Genomic DNA, 15266 nt, shown 5'->3' with positions numbered 1-15266 from the left:
GTAATCATGAGGAAAATATAAGATAGAATTTAATAGAGGAACGTTAAAAAAATAACTGACCAATTCTTCTCAAATCTACCAAAGTCACTAAAATTAAATTTGAGTCTAAGAAACTATTATAGACTGGGGAGACTACAGAAACGTGATGGCTCAGTGTAATGTGGTATTCAGGATGGGATTATGGAAATTAGAGAAAAACTAGTGAAATCTAAATAAACTGAAATTTACTTAATATAACAGCAGTGTTGTTTTCTTACTTGTGACAGATGTAACATAATAATGTAAGAAGATATAAATAGGGGAAACTAAGTGAGTGGTATACGGGAACTCTGTACTGCCTTCACAACTTTTCTGTAAACCTAAAACTATTCTAATACAAAAACAGGTTATTTAATTTTTGAAAGGGTGAAATTGCTCACAAAACAAACAAAAAAAACCCCTATAAGATACCTAAGAACAAATATAATAAAGAGGTATAGTTCTCTTTAAAATGATTTTTGAACTACCTGAAGTCCTAAATAATAAAGGTATTTATCATTTTAATGGGAAAAAAACATCAATATTGTAAACTTTCAACTATCCTCAAATTAATCTATATGAAGGCTCAGAAAGTTATGACCCAGAGGCCAAATCTAGTTTGTGGCCTGTTTTTGTATTGTCCCAGAAACTAAGAGGTTTTTGTTTGTTTGCTTATTTTAACATTTTTAGGATTTCACATTTTTATTTTCATATTTTTTGGGGGGGGGCATAAAAGAAGAGAGAGGGGAGAGGGAGGGGAAGGAAGGAGAGTGAGAGAGAGGGAAGGAGAGGTGAGGGAGTACAAAGTTTAAAATATCTAATATTTAGCCCTTTCAGAAAAAGTTTATAATAATGATAATGGTGTCCAACAAATTATCGCTTACTGTCAGGCAATGTTTTAAGGACTTGACTTGTTTAGAATTGTTGTTCCTCTTGCAAACACTCCGTAAAGCAAAAGCCATGTTTTCTCAGAGAAAGAAACCAAGGCATAGAATCAAAAGTCAGTTACTTACCCAAGATGACAGAGCTAGTAAACAGTGGAGTATAGATTCCAATTTAAGCAGTCTCCCTCTAGTGTTCATTCATTTTTAAGCATTGATTGGAATAATCATGCCTACTTCAGGATATGCTTATATCTGGGGTTGGAGAAAGAAGGCTTAGAGGGAAAGACTTAGCTATAGATACAATGTGCTCTTTGTTTCTTTCCTTGTTTAGTTGTTTTTCCTTATTTTGTGTATGTGTGTGTTCTTCCAAAGACAGATGAAGGCAACAGTACAAAATATAAAAACTTTGATTCTCTAATAATATAAACAATCAAAAAAAATAAATCAAAAGATTTCTTCTAAGTTTGAAAAGGTGGCAATTTAAATTTTTTATAATTTAAGTTCTCATTGAGTAGTGAGGTTCACAACGAAAGAGAAAAGACAGGGTGGAAAGAAGAAAAGAGTCAATAAATGTACAATTTGTGAAGTTCATTTTAAAAAAATGGTTCGGATTAGGTCCATGAGAAATTTAGAAAAGAAGAAACCTAGGAAATTTATAAGATTTGAAGAAATTGAGGAAACTGACATAGAAATTAGTAAAATAATCCAATAATCTCTGGAAGAGATCATCTCAAAAATTAAAGGTTCACAGTAGAAAAAATAATAATAATTATATTCTCTTTTACTGAAAGAGACTAGGAAGTATTTCTTTTTTCCTTCTAAAATGACTTTGGAACTTAAAATTTATAGCATCTAGATCGAGTAGTGCTACAACCACAGAATGTTTGATATTGTATTTATAAACTAAATATAGATAAATCTTTGAGACAAAATGGTCTTTCGTCAACAGTTTGAAGGCAATTAAGACTGGCATTAAAGTTCCATCAGTAAAAGCAACAGCCATTGAGAGGAGTCACGTTGTTAGGATCATCCTAGCCTAGAGAGTGAGTTGACTCTCATCCAAAAGAAAAGTCTGTATAAACTATAGAATTGCCATCTAGTGTGCTTCACTTCCATATTAGAAAGATGGTAAAATCTGTGTAAAAATATTGATATCACATTTAAACAAATCTTTTTGAGAAGAGAAAGTGTTTTTTTGTTTGTATGTTTGTTCATCAGAAAAAAACATGTCTGTCTAACATGGAAGCCATAGGAAAATGAGTACTAGGTTTTAGTACCTGGACTAATTTTATTTAATATTTTTGTGAATTATGGAGAGAGAAATTCACTACCCAATTTCTGACAAGTCAGTTATCTCCTCTGTGTTCAATATATGTATTTCCATTTGCTTTGGAATTTTTTCATAGCTCCTTGATCTCACATTTCATTGCAACTCGTTTACTTTTAATTTCAGTCTTCTCTTTCCTGCAGCAATTTCCTCTACCCATACATCTTCAGGTAATCTTTTGAGTGTGACAACCTTCTTAACATTTTATATCTTTATTCAGCAGTAGAAACTGTAGATAGGCAAGATGTTGACATGAGCTTACCCGTTAGCAAGTGGAAGAGTGCATGTGGAAAGTTACCTGTCCATTTTTCTCACTTCTTGAAAGACTTTGTCTTTTTTGAAAATAACTGAGCAGGATTGTCTTCATTTTCCAGTACATCGTTTTGTGGTACTGTCAACAGTGGGGATATTTAAAAATTTATATATGTGTATGTGTATATGTATATGAGTGTATGTCTAATTTATTTATTTATTTAGTTAGTTAGTTAGTTAGTTATATATTTCATTGTGCAATGACCAAGGCTGTTTCCAGCTCCTGCTTAGACTTGTCTGACTCTATATTAACAGAAATGTCCTCTGCAAAGGCCACCCTATTTAAACTCCCACTCCATTTCCTGGCCAATTCTTTTCTATTAGTTGTATATCTGAATATAGCTTTAAAATTGAAGGAGAGGGTAGGGAAAATGATGAAATCCAAATAATGTCTGTAGATTAGTTCATAGTATGGTACCAGTGTTCAATTCCTGGTTTTGATGATATGTATTTATATAATTTTTTTTTCTTGATCACTTGATGCAGGTACTGCGGAACTCTCTGTACTATTTTTATAACCTCTTAGAAATCTAATTTTTTCAAAATAAAAAAAAGGAAGAGATGTGAGGCAGTTAATGTCCTATAACTCAAAATATGTAGAAGGGAAGCTTCCCTTTTTTTTTTTTATTTATTTATAAAAAGTGAATCCTGACTCACTATAATGTAAATATTCAACATATTATTTGTTTACTGCTTCCACAATCTCTTTATTTTTCTCATAATTATTGAAATATCTTCAAAGAGCCTCATTATAAGTTGTCTATCAGTCTAAGTTTTAGATATTTTAAATGACTGTTCATTTTTATTCTCTATCCTCTTATTTTGGCTTTTTAAAATTCAATTTTGTTTTGTCTTATTACTTTATTTGTTTCTGTTTGTTTTTGAGAACTGAGAAAAGTTGCATAAGGACCCATAAACAGATGCCATTTTAAGCCAAAAGTGTCCCCACTCTGGTTGATATTTCTTATGACCCTTTTTAGTAAGCCTCCCCCCGACCCCGCCCGCCAGAAATCATTATGTTTATTTCTGTGAGCAAGTAAATTGTATTTGACCAGCTGTTCTATTGCACTCATTTCCAGAAAGAATTGAATTTGCTTCTGAACTCTGAAATCACAATGGCTAAACTTGGCAAAATGTGTTTTCTCAACCCTTCTCCAAAAGACCAAGCACATACAGTTATTTAATGTAATGCGATTTTGACTGTTGGCTTACAATGAAACAGAGGCTACAGCACCTACAACGGTGTGTTTTCCATGAAGTGCCATTTGTGAGTCTTATAGAGCGAAGAAAGCACTGTTAATACTGAAATATTATTTGCAATTTCTTCTTCTTTATTGGATCAATACTAATACATGTGGAGATTTTTACCAGACCTCAATGACTAGTAACCTTCCACAGTTTATAATGAAAGACTGTGTATGATATATGATTTGTAATTAAGGGCTTTTAAAAATCACCATTATTTATACAATGTGCAATGAGGTTCATTGTATCTATTAAGAATTCCATAAGATTTTTCAAATCTGGTATTGTGTTCAGCATATCTGTAACTCCCTGCCTAGCAAAGTGGTTAGCATATAGAGGACCTTTGGACTTTTTTTTTTTTTAATTAATAAGAATATAAATAAATGAAAGGCTCCTGTTGAGAAGCAATTCTCTATGACATTTCTATATGTTTTGGGATAGCTTTTGTACCAGATTGTTTCTAAGGATGTTTGTATAACATAAAACCTTGGAAAATCAGGATAGATTCTTCTTCCAGGAAGGAGGGCAGATTTGTTCCTGACCACAAAAACAAAGATAATGTCCTCCTCCTTCACAAAGTTGGATAAGGGTGCCTGCAGCCTTTTATAACATTGGGGTTTTTCTAAGTATTGGTGGTTCCTTAGCTATAACATAAATCCACTGTATGTATACAACATCCCCTTGGCCATACACATCACCGCTGTGAAACTGGGGGAACAGGGAATCAAAGCAAACATAAAACCTATTCTTCTTGCTGTACCATGAATAATAAAAGCTGTTGTTTCTTACCCATGAGTTTTCTGTCTCCTGCCAAATGTATAAAACTCTGGCAGACTAACTTGCTAGCCTTCAAGTAGAGTAAAATTCCATTTCCTTTAATGTTCTTGATGCAACCATTTAAGCTGGAGCCCATTTAACTTTGTGAGTAGGTAGGGAGACCCTGAGGCCAAAGGAAGGTCTTTAGGATTTGGAGGATGAAGTTCAGTGGGAGGAGGCAGCAGAAAAGGAGAAGTGGAAGATATGTAAAGGAGACATGACTGATGAAGTCAAGTCCTAGAGCAGAACTGAAAGGAGAACTTCTGAGGCACAAGAGTAAAGTGTGGCAGATAGCAAGAGGAATCCACTTCATCTTGCATGGTTGGGGAAAAGAAATAAAAGATGACTGTGACATTAAAAAGTTGAATGGGTAAAGAAGTGAAAAGTTGAGGGAAATCAGACAGTAGCTATATTTTTCTAGGTAGTCAGGCTATCTGCTATGAGGAGATGGATTGGGAACTGAGTACAGAGAAATTTTGAGGAAAAGGGATAGTTCTGAAATTGTCAGTATGAGAATAGAAGTGGATGACTAAAGATAGGTAATAGGATTGACAGGTGATGCTGAGGGCCTAGCAGAGTTCAGAAAATATAAATTTGTAGAGATTTTAATTCATACTGTTATATAATGGTCTCTGGTAGAATCAAGTTGCTCTGAAATAGGCGATAAGGCCCGTTTTAGGAGTTTCACTTTCTTGCTAAGGACAAAGAATAATATCCATTACTGATTATCTAGGGATTAAAGTGACATGCCTATCCCAGGTCCTAGCTAATTGTACATCCACAGATATAGCTGACCATTGAGATGTTGGATGATGAACATCCATTTAAACAGAGGAATTAGCCTTTGATACTCCAGTAAAAGTTGAAACTGGCAAACATGTTCTAATACCTTTTTCCTATATGATAACAGTCCTCTACCATACAACTAATCACGTTACAGATTAAACCCACCTTGTATTAATGAGAGGCCTTGGGCATGAAACTGGAGCTAATCAGCAGGAATGCTTCAGGGATTTTTTTTTTTTTTTTTTTTTTTTAAGTCTAGCCAGACCATGTCACCATGTAGCTGTGAGTGATGGAGAACTTCAATGAAGCACTTGGCAAATGCATGTCAGAGAAATTCTTAATAATAATAAATCCTCTGACAAGACAAGAGCACTTAAGTCTGATGGTGACAGTTTAGTTTACAGAAATAAAGCCAATGTTCTCTGCTTCATTTTCAGGGTCTGAATGGTTTTAATCACGCTGTTTGGCAAAGAGCTACATCAATCCATCTCATCATATCTAAATTCTGCCATCTTTGGCTAGTCATTCATAGTCATATTTCTAAACTTCAAAAACAAATCAAACCAGTTTTTATTTTCCATTTTTGTTCAGCAGCCACATAAACATCCTCTCATGTATAGTTTGAAAATGAAGCACTGGAGAAAAAAACAATGCTATTTTCCCAAAAATTAGTAGCATAAAGATTACTGTCAAATCAACCTTACAAAAGTTTGATGTTTCAGGAAGTAGCATATCTAGCGGCAGTAGTTGTTATACTTAGTCTTAGTAACTTGATGAGTTATAAACCTACAATCTTATATCAGGATTTGTTTCCATTTTCTGATATCCCCCTTACTTTCTCAAGCCAAACTTAGGCCTGAGTTTAGATTAGCATTAGTGGGGAAAATATTTTTCTGGAAATGCCATGTACATTAACTATTTTTAAGTAATTATTGAACCTCATATCTGATCACAGTCTCTGTGGATTCCTCAATTTCAATCTGCTCAACTCTCCTGACAACTTGCTTGCATTGATCAGAAAAGTTTGGAGATTAAGAAATGTAAATTACCATTTATGAAAACAATCATCGGGACGTATAGTCCAACATAAGGAAAATAGTTAATGATATTGCAATTAACTGTGTATGGTGTCAGATGAGTACTAGACTTATTGGGGTGATCATTTTGTAAGTTATGTAAATGCCTAAACACTATGTTGTACACTTGAGACTAATATAATATTGAATGTCCACTGTAATTAAAAATTTTTAAATGTTAAATTAAAAAAAAAAGTATGGGGATGACCTCAGCCTAGTCTTTTTCTGGGATTTCCTTATAAGAAGCACATAGCCCTACCTCAATATTTTTAATCTCTTTCCTTTTCCTATACCTTGAGCCACATGTAATAAAAATGTAATTAACCTAGGGCGATGACTTATTTATTTATCCTTAGCTTCTATCACAGAGACTTGTACCTTGAAAATATTATAGCATAATAGAAATGACATGTTTTCAATTCACATAACCCATATCGATTTGAATTTGGGCTCTATTACTTTTATTGAACTCATTGAACCAACATCTCATCTGTAAATAGAAATACTAAAATACAGCTCATGATTTATTATGAGGATTAAATAAAAGCTATTCAAGCTAATATATATATATATATATTTAAAAGGTAGCTTATGTTTAAGGATTCAAGGGTAGGTCATAGTATTCTAAAGGCAAGGGTAAATAAAGGACTCAAAACAAGACTGTACGTGAATACTACCATGATTTTCATTTTCCTTCTTATAACTGGTTGATAGCACATCTGCCATTTTTTTTTTTTTTTTTTTTGGAATGCAGTTTCTCTTATTCTCCAAAACACATGGTAGAGATAAATGAGTTACTTAGAGGGAAAATAATCCTTCTTTCCTTCTATCCAAATTCTTTAAGAAAAGACAAGTTTCCTTAGATTGGGCACATACCCATGCTCGTTCCTTGGTAAAGGAGATAGTAAATAGTGGCAGGATCATACAATAGAAAACTTGTTTTTCTAAACCAACACCGGTAGCACATATATCAGGAGACAAGTCTAGGTTAAGGCAGATGTTTTCTATCTACAGAGCTTATGAATTAAAACACAGGTGATAGAACAATATTGTACAGTGGGTAATAGAAAAGATCATCTAAAGTGTAGCTATTGCAACCAAGGAAATAATATTTGATATCAATTAATTTAGATGTTAATAACCATTTGTGGTTAGTGGCTACTATGTCGGACACTGCAGCTATAAAATCTTACATTCAACAAATGGAAACTGTTAGTATGAGGTAATCTATAATTGTTTATTGAATGTGTAAATGAACTTCACATAAACTAGACCTGTAAAGTAACAGCTCTCTTACCTATCATCTTATATTATTCAATCCTGCAGTTTTATATTTTCTGTAATTGCCCCTCTTCTTTAGAAACCTGGAAATAGAAATATCCTTTGCTCAGGAGTAGACCTGTCTGAACACTGTACTGGAAATCACTGAGTTTCCAAAGGTGAGGGAATTGCCCAAATTGGATGGGAAAGAGCAGATGTATTAACAATCTCTGCTTACTCCACAATTTCACATGAGATGTGCTCTGTTCAGAAGTCTTTTAGGCAAGTTATTCAATTTAAAACAAATTACTAACCCAAGTATGAAACAAAATATTTATTCATAATTAATCTTTGTCTTATACATGCATTCTCATGGTAGTGGCTGGAGTTGTAATCATGAGCAACAATAGACAAGCTCCCGTTTTGATGTAGCTTATGGTCTAGTAGGTGACACAAAAAAAATCACAGAATGACACCAACAAGTGGGAGTGCCGTGGAAACCTATGCGGGAGTAGAGAGGGCCGTTGACCTACTTCAGGAGTATAGGAAGGCTTCTCTGCAGAAGTACCTCTTTAGCTGAGAGTTGAAAAATAATTTTATCTTCAAATAAGAGCAATTAGAATTTATTAATGATGAGGAAGAGAAAGAGATAGTAATGTGACTTGATTTGTGATTTTTAAAAGGTTGTTTTGATTGTAGTTGGGAAAGACAGATGGGAGGGGGAGGAAGTTAAGTGGCTAATGCAGTATCTGGAGCAGAGATAATAGTAACTTGACCTAGGATGTTGATGGAGATAGATATTGATGTACAAAAATGTTACTGGTGATGACAATTCTTGAGTCTGGAGAGGATATTGGTTATTGTAGAAGAGTATGAGATTAACATTAATGATGTTTCTGTGTCTCATACAGCTGCATGGATGGTGGTACTTTTCACTGAGATAAGGGACACTGGAAGTGGACAGGGTTTGAGAGAGGTAAGAGGAATTATAGATTAATTTTTGGCCTTTGAGAAACTCAAGTAGATATGTGAGATAGAAAGTTAATGTAATTTCTTGGAGTCTTTAGAATTGGTCAGGGCTAGAGATATCTGTTTGAGAGTCATCTGCATATAGTGGAAAACGAAATTTGAAATAGAAATGAGATAATTCAGGGTGAGAATATAAAGGAAGGCAACTGAAAATGAGCCTTGAGAAACCTGAATAGTTGATGACTGGAAAGAAGGTAAAATAGCTGCAAAAGCAGAGAAAGAATAACTAGAGAAAGAGAAGGACAGGATATGTCTTGGAAGCCATGGAAAAGCACATTTCAAGGAAGCAGAAATGGTCAACTGAGATGAATTCAACTAAGAATTTAAATAAGCTGAATACCATGAAATGACCATTAGACCTGGTGACATTGCTGAGAAGTGTGGCAGAGGACAGTTTAAGAAGCCAGATTGGATTGGGTGACTGTGTGAGGGGGAGGTAGGAATTATGAATGATACTTTTAGTAAAATTGGCTATGAAGAGGAAAATCATATTTATTTTTGACTTAATTTTCAAAGAGATATATCAATCAATCTAGCACTTTTTATTTCATGTATATGAATATGTATTTAGGTTGTTTCATCAATAAGTAGGGATTTATTGTTTAGATTTTAAAAATTATTATGTAGAGAAAAAAAGATGTAAATAAAAACATCCAGAATCCCAACATTCTAACACGTTTTATGCATATCTATTAATAGGTGATATTTATATGAATAAGTAAATCAAGCACATTCATATAATTTACCTTCCCTCTGTTTAGATGGAGGTCTTACAATATTTTTAGAGACTTTCCAAAACTTGAATTACTAAACTTTATGAAAAAAAAAAAATCTGTGCCAAGAGAAAATCATGGATTTTCTTCAGTTGTTTGATTACTGAATAATTCCTTAATTTATTCATAATTTATTTTATGTAATTAAAAAATGCTAGATGTTTCACAGAGCTGGACCACAGACTTATAGGAATATAATTAAGCATTATATTCTGGAGATGGGCCTGAAGTTTGTGGTAAATGAAGAATAATTATGTGGTAACAAGACTTTTTTTTTTTATTGACTCTAGCTTTTCTCTGAGAACATTAATATTCAGTAAACATGTTCTTGGTAAATTCCACTTATTTTTAATGTGTAAGAGTGAAAATATAGATATAGAGTCTACCTGTAGAAAGAGAAGATGTCATTCATTTATTCATTCATTCATTTAACACCTCGTTGATATTCACCTTTTAATCTGAAAATAGAGGTAGAGTTTTAGTCTCTGAAAAACTGGGTAAAATACATGAAAGTGAAATCCCTTTCACTGAAAACATCAGTGTTAGTTTAAAAGTGTGATTTAAATAAATGTTGTTTGTTTATCTGCTAAGAGGTAGGATTATGTGATTATTGAGAATTTGTTCTACTCTGGTGAATCTAAAAGCAGTGATTTTCCCACACAGAAATTACTACAACAATGATAATAACAGGAATAATAGAAGTGATTTTGGTTATAATGGTGATTCTATGATCTCTAAGCTCATTTTGTATGCCTGCCTTACTGTTAAGACAGTTATTTATTGGAATGGATTTAGTTCAACTGCTGTCTTTCTTCTGGGGGTAGATGCTGCATTAGAGGCTATTGACTCACTGAGGTTGATGAAAACTGCCGGGAGATGGAGGATATAGCAAAAGGAGGGAGTGAAAGGGCATGATGGGAATTACAGAGGCACAATAGGAATTCAGATGAATCTATAAATTCAGAGAGAGGTGTCTCTGATTTCATTACATTTGCTAGACTGTTAAGAGAGATGTCTCTTTAAAATATATCTAGGCAGAGGTTTTGTCTGTAAGTGAACATTTAGTCCTCTGCTCATAACTCATTTCTTGTTTGAACCTAAATCTACAATTTTCTATAATTCTCCAAGTCCTTTAAAATGGAATCAATTTTGCAGCTTTCTCCAAATACAGCCCCTATACAAAGCAGTGAGTTTGAAGACTCAGTTTTTAGAGGAATTTTAAACAAAATGTGTGATGAATAGAAGCCACTCATTCTGCTACAATGTGGCGGTATGCTAAAGTTGAATGCAAATGTTTGTGAAAACATATTGGTAAAAAAATAAATAAAAAAAAAAAACTTTTTCTTTTTTTTCTTTTTTTCTTTTTTTTTGTCCATGGCATTCTCTGCTTTTAAATGTTTGGTTTATGAGAGAGACTTTATCAACTGAAATTCCCTTTTGAAACTGAAATTTATATGTGTTTAAAGGAAACATATGTAACTTTATCTTTAGTAATTTTGTAATCGTGGTAAATATGTCAATCTTATGTGGAATTATTCATCACTTGTAATTGAGGCTTTCCATTATACCAAGAAATACTATAGTTCAATTATTTTAAAGGGGTTCTTTTCATTTGAGAATTTAAAAGAATTATACACACACACGCACACACACACATGTGTGTGTGTATTTTAATTCAAAAGCTTTCCTCTTAATACCTTCTTGAAAAGAGGGGATTAATTTTATATATGTATTCTGTGTTCAGTTAGAGCTGTGGTCTACACATAGGCTTTGCGATTATTTATGGTGAATTCCCCCACACACATACTTTTATGGAGGACAATGTTAATGAGACAGCATTTTGAAAAGCATATTCATTAGTCATGTACTATTTATGTCACAATTCTGAATCAGAATGAAATTTAGGTTTGAATGCAAAGCTCAGCAAATCATATCAAGATGGCAAGACATGAAATTCATGAAATTGTACATGGCTCTGATTGCTTAAAGGGCAAAAGGGAAATTACCACCCCTACTTCTGCTCAGTGAGATGACAGTCATAATACTTGGCTTTGTTCGATTCCGTCTTGCTTCTGTCATTTGAGACAATGTTGGATAGAGTCTATGTCAGTTCAGGGTAATAAGCTCTGTTCTTAGAGCCACATTTTTCATTTTCTTCTGCTTTCCTACACTTTTCATTTTCATTCCTTTTCTTCCTTGACTCCCATTTGCTTATATTTAATATTCAATCATGGGGACTATAAATATGTGGATAGCCCATGACAAATACATAATGTAAAATTTTGGAGGAATAATGTAATTTTTTATTATAAACTATGGCAAAGTTTACTGTGAATTTTAATTATGAATGTAGTATAAATTCTAAAAGGACAAAATAGAATTGTGTTTAAGAACCTGAAATCTCAGGACAATCTGCCTGGCTTCATAACTCTTCTTTGCCACTTACTACTTGTTGACCTTGGACAAGTTAGTGACCTAGTACCTCAATTTTTGCATCTGTAAAATGGTGGGCGATAATAGAATCCATATGAATTCTTATAAAGATCCTTTGTTGAATACAAACAACTATACATTAAAATTAAATTAAAACACATTATCATTTACATTTTTAAAATGCTAATATTGACTGTGGGCCAGCTTGAGTTGTTTACAGACTGACTGTTTTAGTTCTCCTTATCTTACTGGCCTGTTTCATCTTAAGAAACCTGTAAATTAGACCTTTAAAAAACAAGACTCATTTATTTAGTTGTTTTGAACAAAATGTTTTTTTATAAAGTAAGCAGTAGTAATAATATTTTTCTTATGACTCTGAAAGCAAAGCAGAACCAGTTATATTATCCTTCTTATTTCTAGAATGACAGAGGAATTAGGCAAGTCCCCATATTACTTTTCATGGGGAAGGAGGAGGAATCAGTTCACTTTTAGGATGGCATCTAGACAGATTGAAGTAACTTGGACCATAATAATATCAATCTTTTATCAGAGCTACACCTTCTTTAATAGTCTGTCTCTAGCTCTTATATTTCAAACCAACTAGTTTCTCCCTCAAAGTTATATTAGAAATGTTGGTTTGGTCTCTAATAGGTTTATGTGTTCTCAGAGTAGTATGAATCTAAATTCTGTGTATACTTACTTTACATAGGAAGACCAATCTAATATACTACACCTTCTTCTCACTAGGAAATGCTGAGCGTAGGTAAGAGGCAGATGGACATGATGGCTAAGACTATGGACTGCGGGGCCAGATTATGGACTGCCTAGAATGAAATCCAGAAAATGCTACTTTTAGCAATTTAAGTAACTTTCTGGGCCTCATTTTTCTTATCTGTAAAATACCAATGGCTATAGCAATAGAAATTGAGAAAGGGAGTGGGTTTAAGAAATATTAAAAAGGTAAAATATTCAATGTTGGAGTGGAGTGATCCTAAAATGACAGCCAGATTTTGACTTCTGTGACCAATCTTAAGTTTACACAGTGAATCTCAATTTTGTTTGTTTGTGTTCATCTTTTATAGTTAGTTTAATGGATAGTTTAAAGATATATCAGGCATAATTAGTTTGCTGAAAAGATAAATGATATGTCTTCTATTCTTTCAAGTGGTTTAGCTGTGAAGAGAGTATATAAAACTATAGTTAGAAGAAGAAGTAGATTTGAGGGAATATTTTCTTTTAAGATGAGATAAATTGAGCATTATGATTTCTCTCTCTGTAAAGAAATAAGAAAAGGAAAAGAGTGAGAATTGAGAAAATAAAGATAATTAAAATAGCACCATGTCTCAGAGTAACAGGAAAAGAGAAAGGGGTGAATTTTACTTTAAAGAGGAAACTTCTTTGACTGAAATGGGATAGAAGGATGGAATAACGCATGGAGCTTGATCCATTTGCCGGTGGCAACAGGAGGTTTACAAAGTTCTTACCTGATTACGTTTTTAAATTTTTTTCATTGAAGGAAGAAAGACCATTTGCTGAGAGTAGGGAGGGAGTGAGCCATATGGGCTTTGAGAAAAGACATCAATATTTAGAAGAGTTCCTGAAGGAGTTCATAAAGAACTAACCAAGAGCATATTGAGGAGGATCTGGCAGAGTTTAGAATCTGGATGAAGTTGGATATTTCATGAGAATGTCACAAAACTGTGAGATTTTTTCTTGTACGTTCAGTCAGTAGTCCAAGACCAGAGAAATGAAGACACTAAATGGTTTGATTTACCCCAACATGGGACAAAAGATGGGTAACTAAACAAGAAAGTTAAGCCCAAATGTGACATTATGATGAAAATGGTGGCACATGTGATGGATTCTTACATATTGATGTAAGATAATTAATAGATTGGGAGAATATTAGTATAAGAAACTTTGATACAACTTTAAAAAATAGGTAATAGAACAAGAGTATCCTGCAGAGATTAATGACTATTGACTGTAGAAGTTAACAGTCCAATTTATTTGCTGAATTTCACTCAATTCTATTCAGTTATATCACAATGCTTTGAACTATTATAGAGATTAAATTTAAATTCTTAGTTCTATTCTGCTATTCTTAGCAAAGAAATGTTGGAGAAGTCATTTAACTTTGCTGGCGTAGTTTATTAATCCAGTAATTACAGCACTATTTATTTTTGGTACTTAATTTATATCAGGTAAGTAAATTAGTAAATAGAATAATTGGCATTTAAGGATAAATTTTATGTTGTTATAACACCATTATACATCACTTCATTTCCATCTCAGATATGTCACATATGAAAACATGTATCTTGCTTTTTTTTATTTTTATTTTTTAAGATGCAGAGGATGTAGGATATAACAAACGAACAGGACAAACTAGCAGAGACCCATGAACTAGTGGTTACCAGAAGTGGAGAGGAGGAAGGTAGATGAGATAAAAGGGGTCAAATATGTGGTGACAGAAAAAAACCTAACTATGGGCAGTGAACACACACAATGCAATGGATGTGTGTGTGTGTGTGTGTGTGTGTACGCCTTACTGTTGAATTTTCACCTGAAACTTACTGGATTTAATTAACCAATGTCACCATAATAAAAATTAAAAAATAAAATAAATAAAAATGCAGAGAATAATTCAGGTTCTATTATAGCACCTAAGCGCTTATAAAACATTTCACTCTCAGTAATGTCTTCTTTAATTAACTTAAATTGGCCATGATATATTTCAAGTTAGTTTACTCTGAAGAGTAGAAGAACAAGGGAATGTATAAAGCTAATATTATGTACCAGATACTTTGCCCATCTCATCTCTCTGTCTCTTAATTTGCACAGCCATCATTTGAGGGAAGTATGACTGCTCCTATTTTATAGTTGAAAAATAAGGCTTACTGCAGTTATCTAGAGTGGTACATTCAGGATTTAAACTTCAGTCTGTGAAAGATGTGTGATGCAAAATCTGTTTTCCACTACCATGTTGCTATTAGTTTGCAGAGAAATTGAAAAACCTTCTTAATGAAAATATAATTTACGGCAATATATTTTTTTAAGAACTAAGCATAGTATGTGGTAAAAATCTTCACACTTTTTCTAATTAAAAGAATTAGAGAAGGGTAATTAGAGGAATATGAGGTGCTTTTTTATTGTAATGGTTAACATAATGTGGTATTGATAAAAAATATAAAGGAAAACTGAAAAGAGACCCTAAAATTTGCAAGAATTTTATATATGTAATTTTATATAAGCTAGGAGATGCTAGATTATATCAAGTATTTTATTTAATAATTTTACTAGATTA

At 33.0% G+C, this 15266-nt stretch overlaps 1 protein-coding gene across 2 annotated transcripts in view; it reads left to right on the top strand.

The window, feature by feature from the left end:
• Positions 1-15266, top strand: part of LRRTM4 (leucine rich repeat transmembrane neuronal 4) — a 636794-nt gene that overhangs the window by 135183 nt on the left and 486345 nt on the right. The window contains exon 3 of one of the 2 annotated variants that reach the window (XM_016122990.2): positions 8636-14371. The exons of the other annotated variant lie outside the window; for it this stretch is intronic. Coding sequence (XP_015978476.1) covers positions 8636-8668 — 33 coding nt within the window. The 3' untranslated portion in view covers positions 8669-14371. Of the gene's footprint in view, positions 1-8635; positions 14372-15266 lie in introns of those variants that run through there. 2 annotated transcript variants of the gene reach the window in all.

This window comes from Rousettus aegyptiacus, unplaced genomic scaffold, assembly GCF_014176215.1.
Source record: "Rousettus aegyptiacus isolate mRouAeg1 unplaced genomic scaffold, mRouAeg1.p scaffold_m13_p_7, whole genome shotgun sequence".
NCBI lineage: Eukaryota > Metazoa > Chordata > Mammalia > Chiroptera > Pteropodidae > Rousettus > Rousettus aegyptiacus.
The sequence above is the reverse complement of the archived record's forward strand: the minus strand, read 5'-3'. Positions and strand labels throughout refer to the sequence as shown.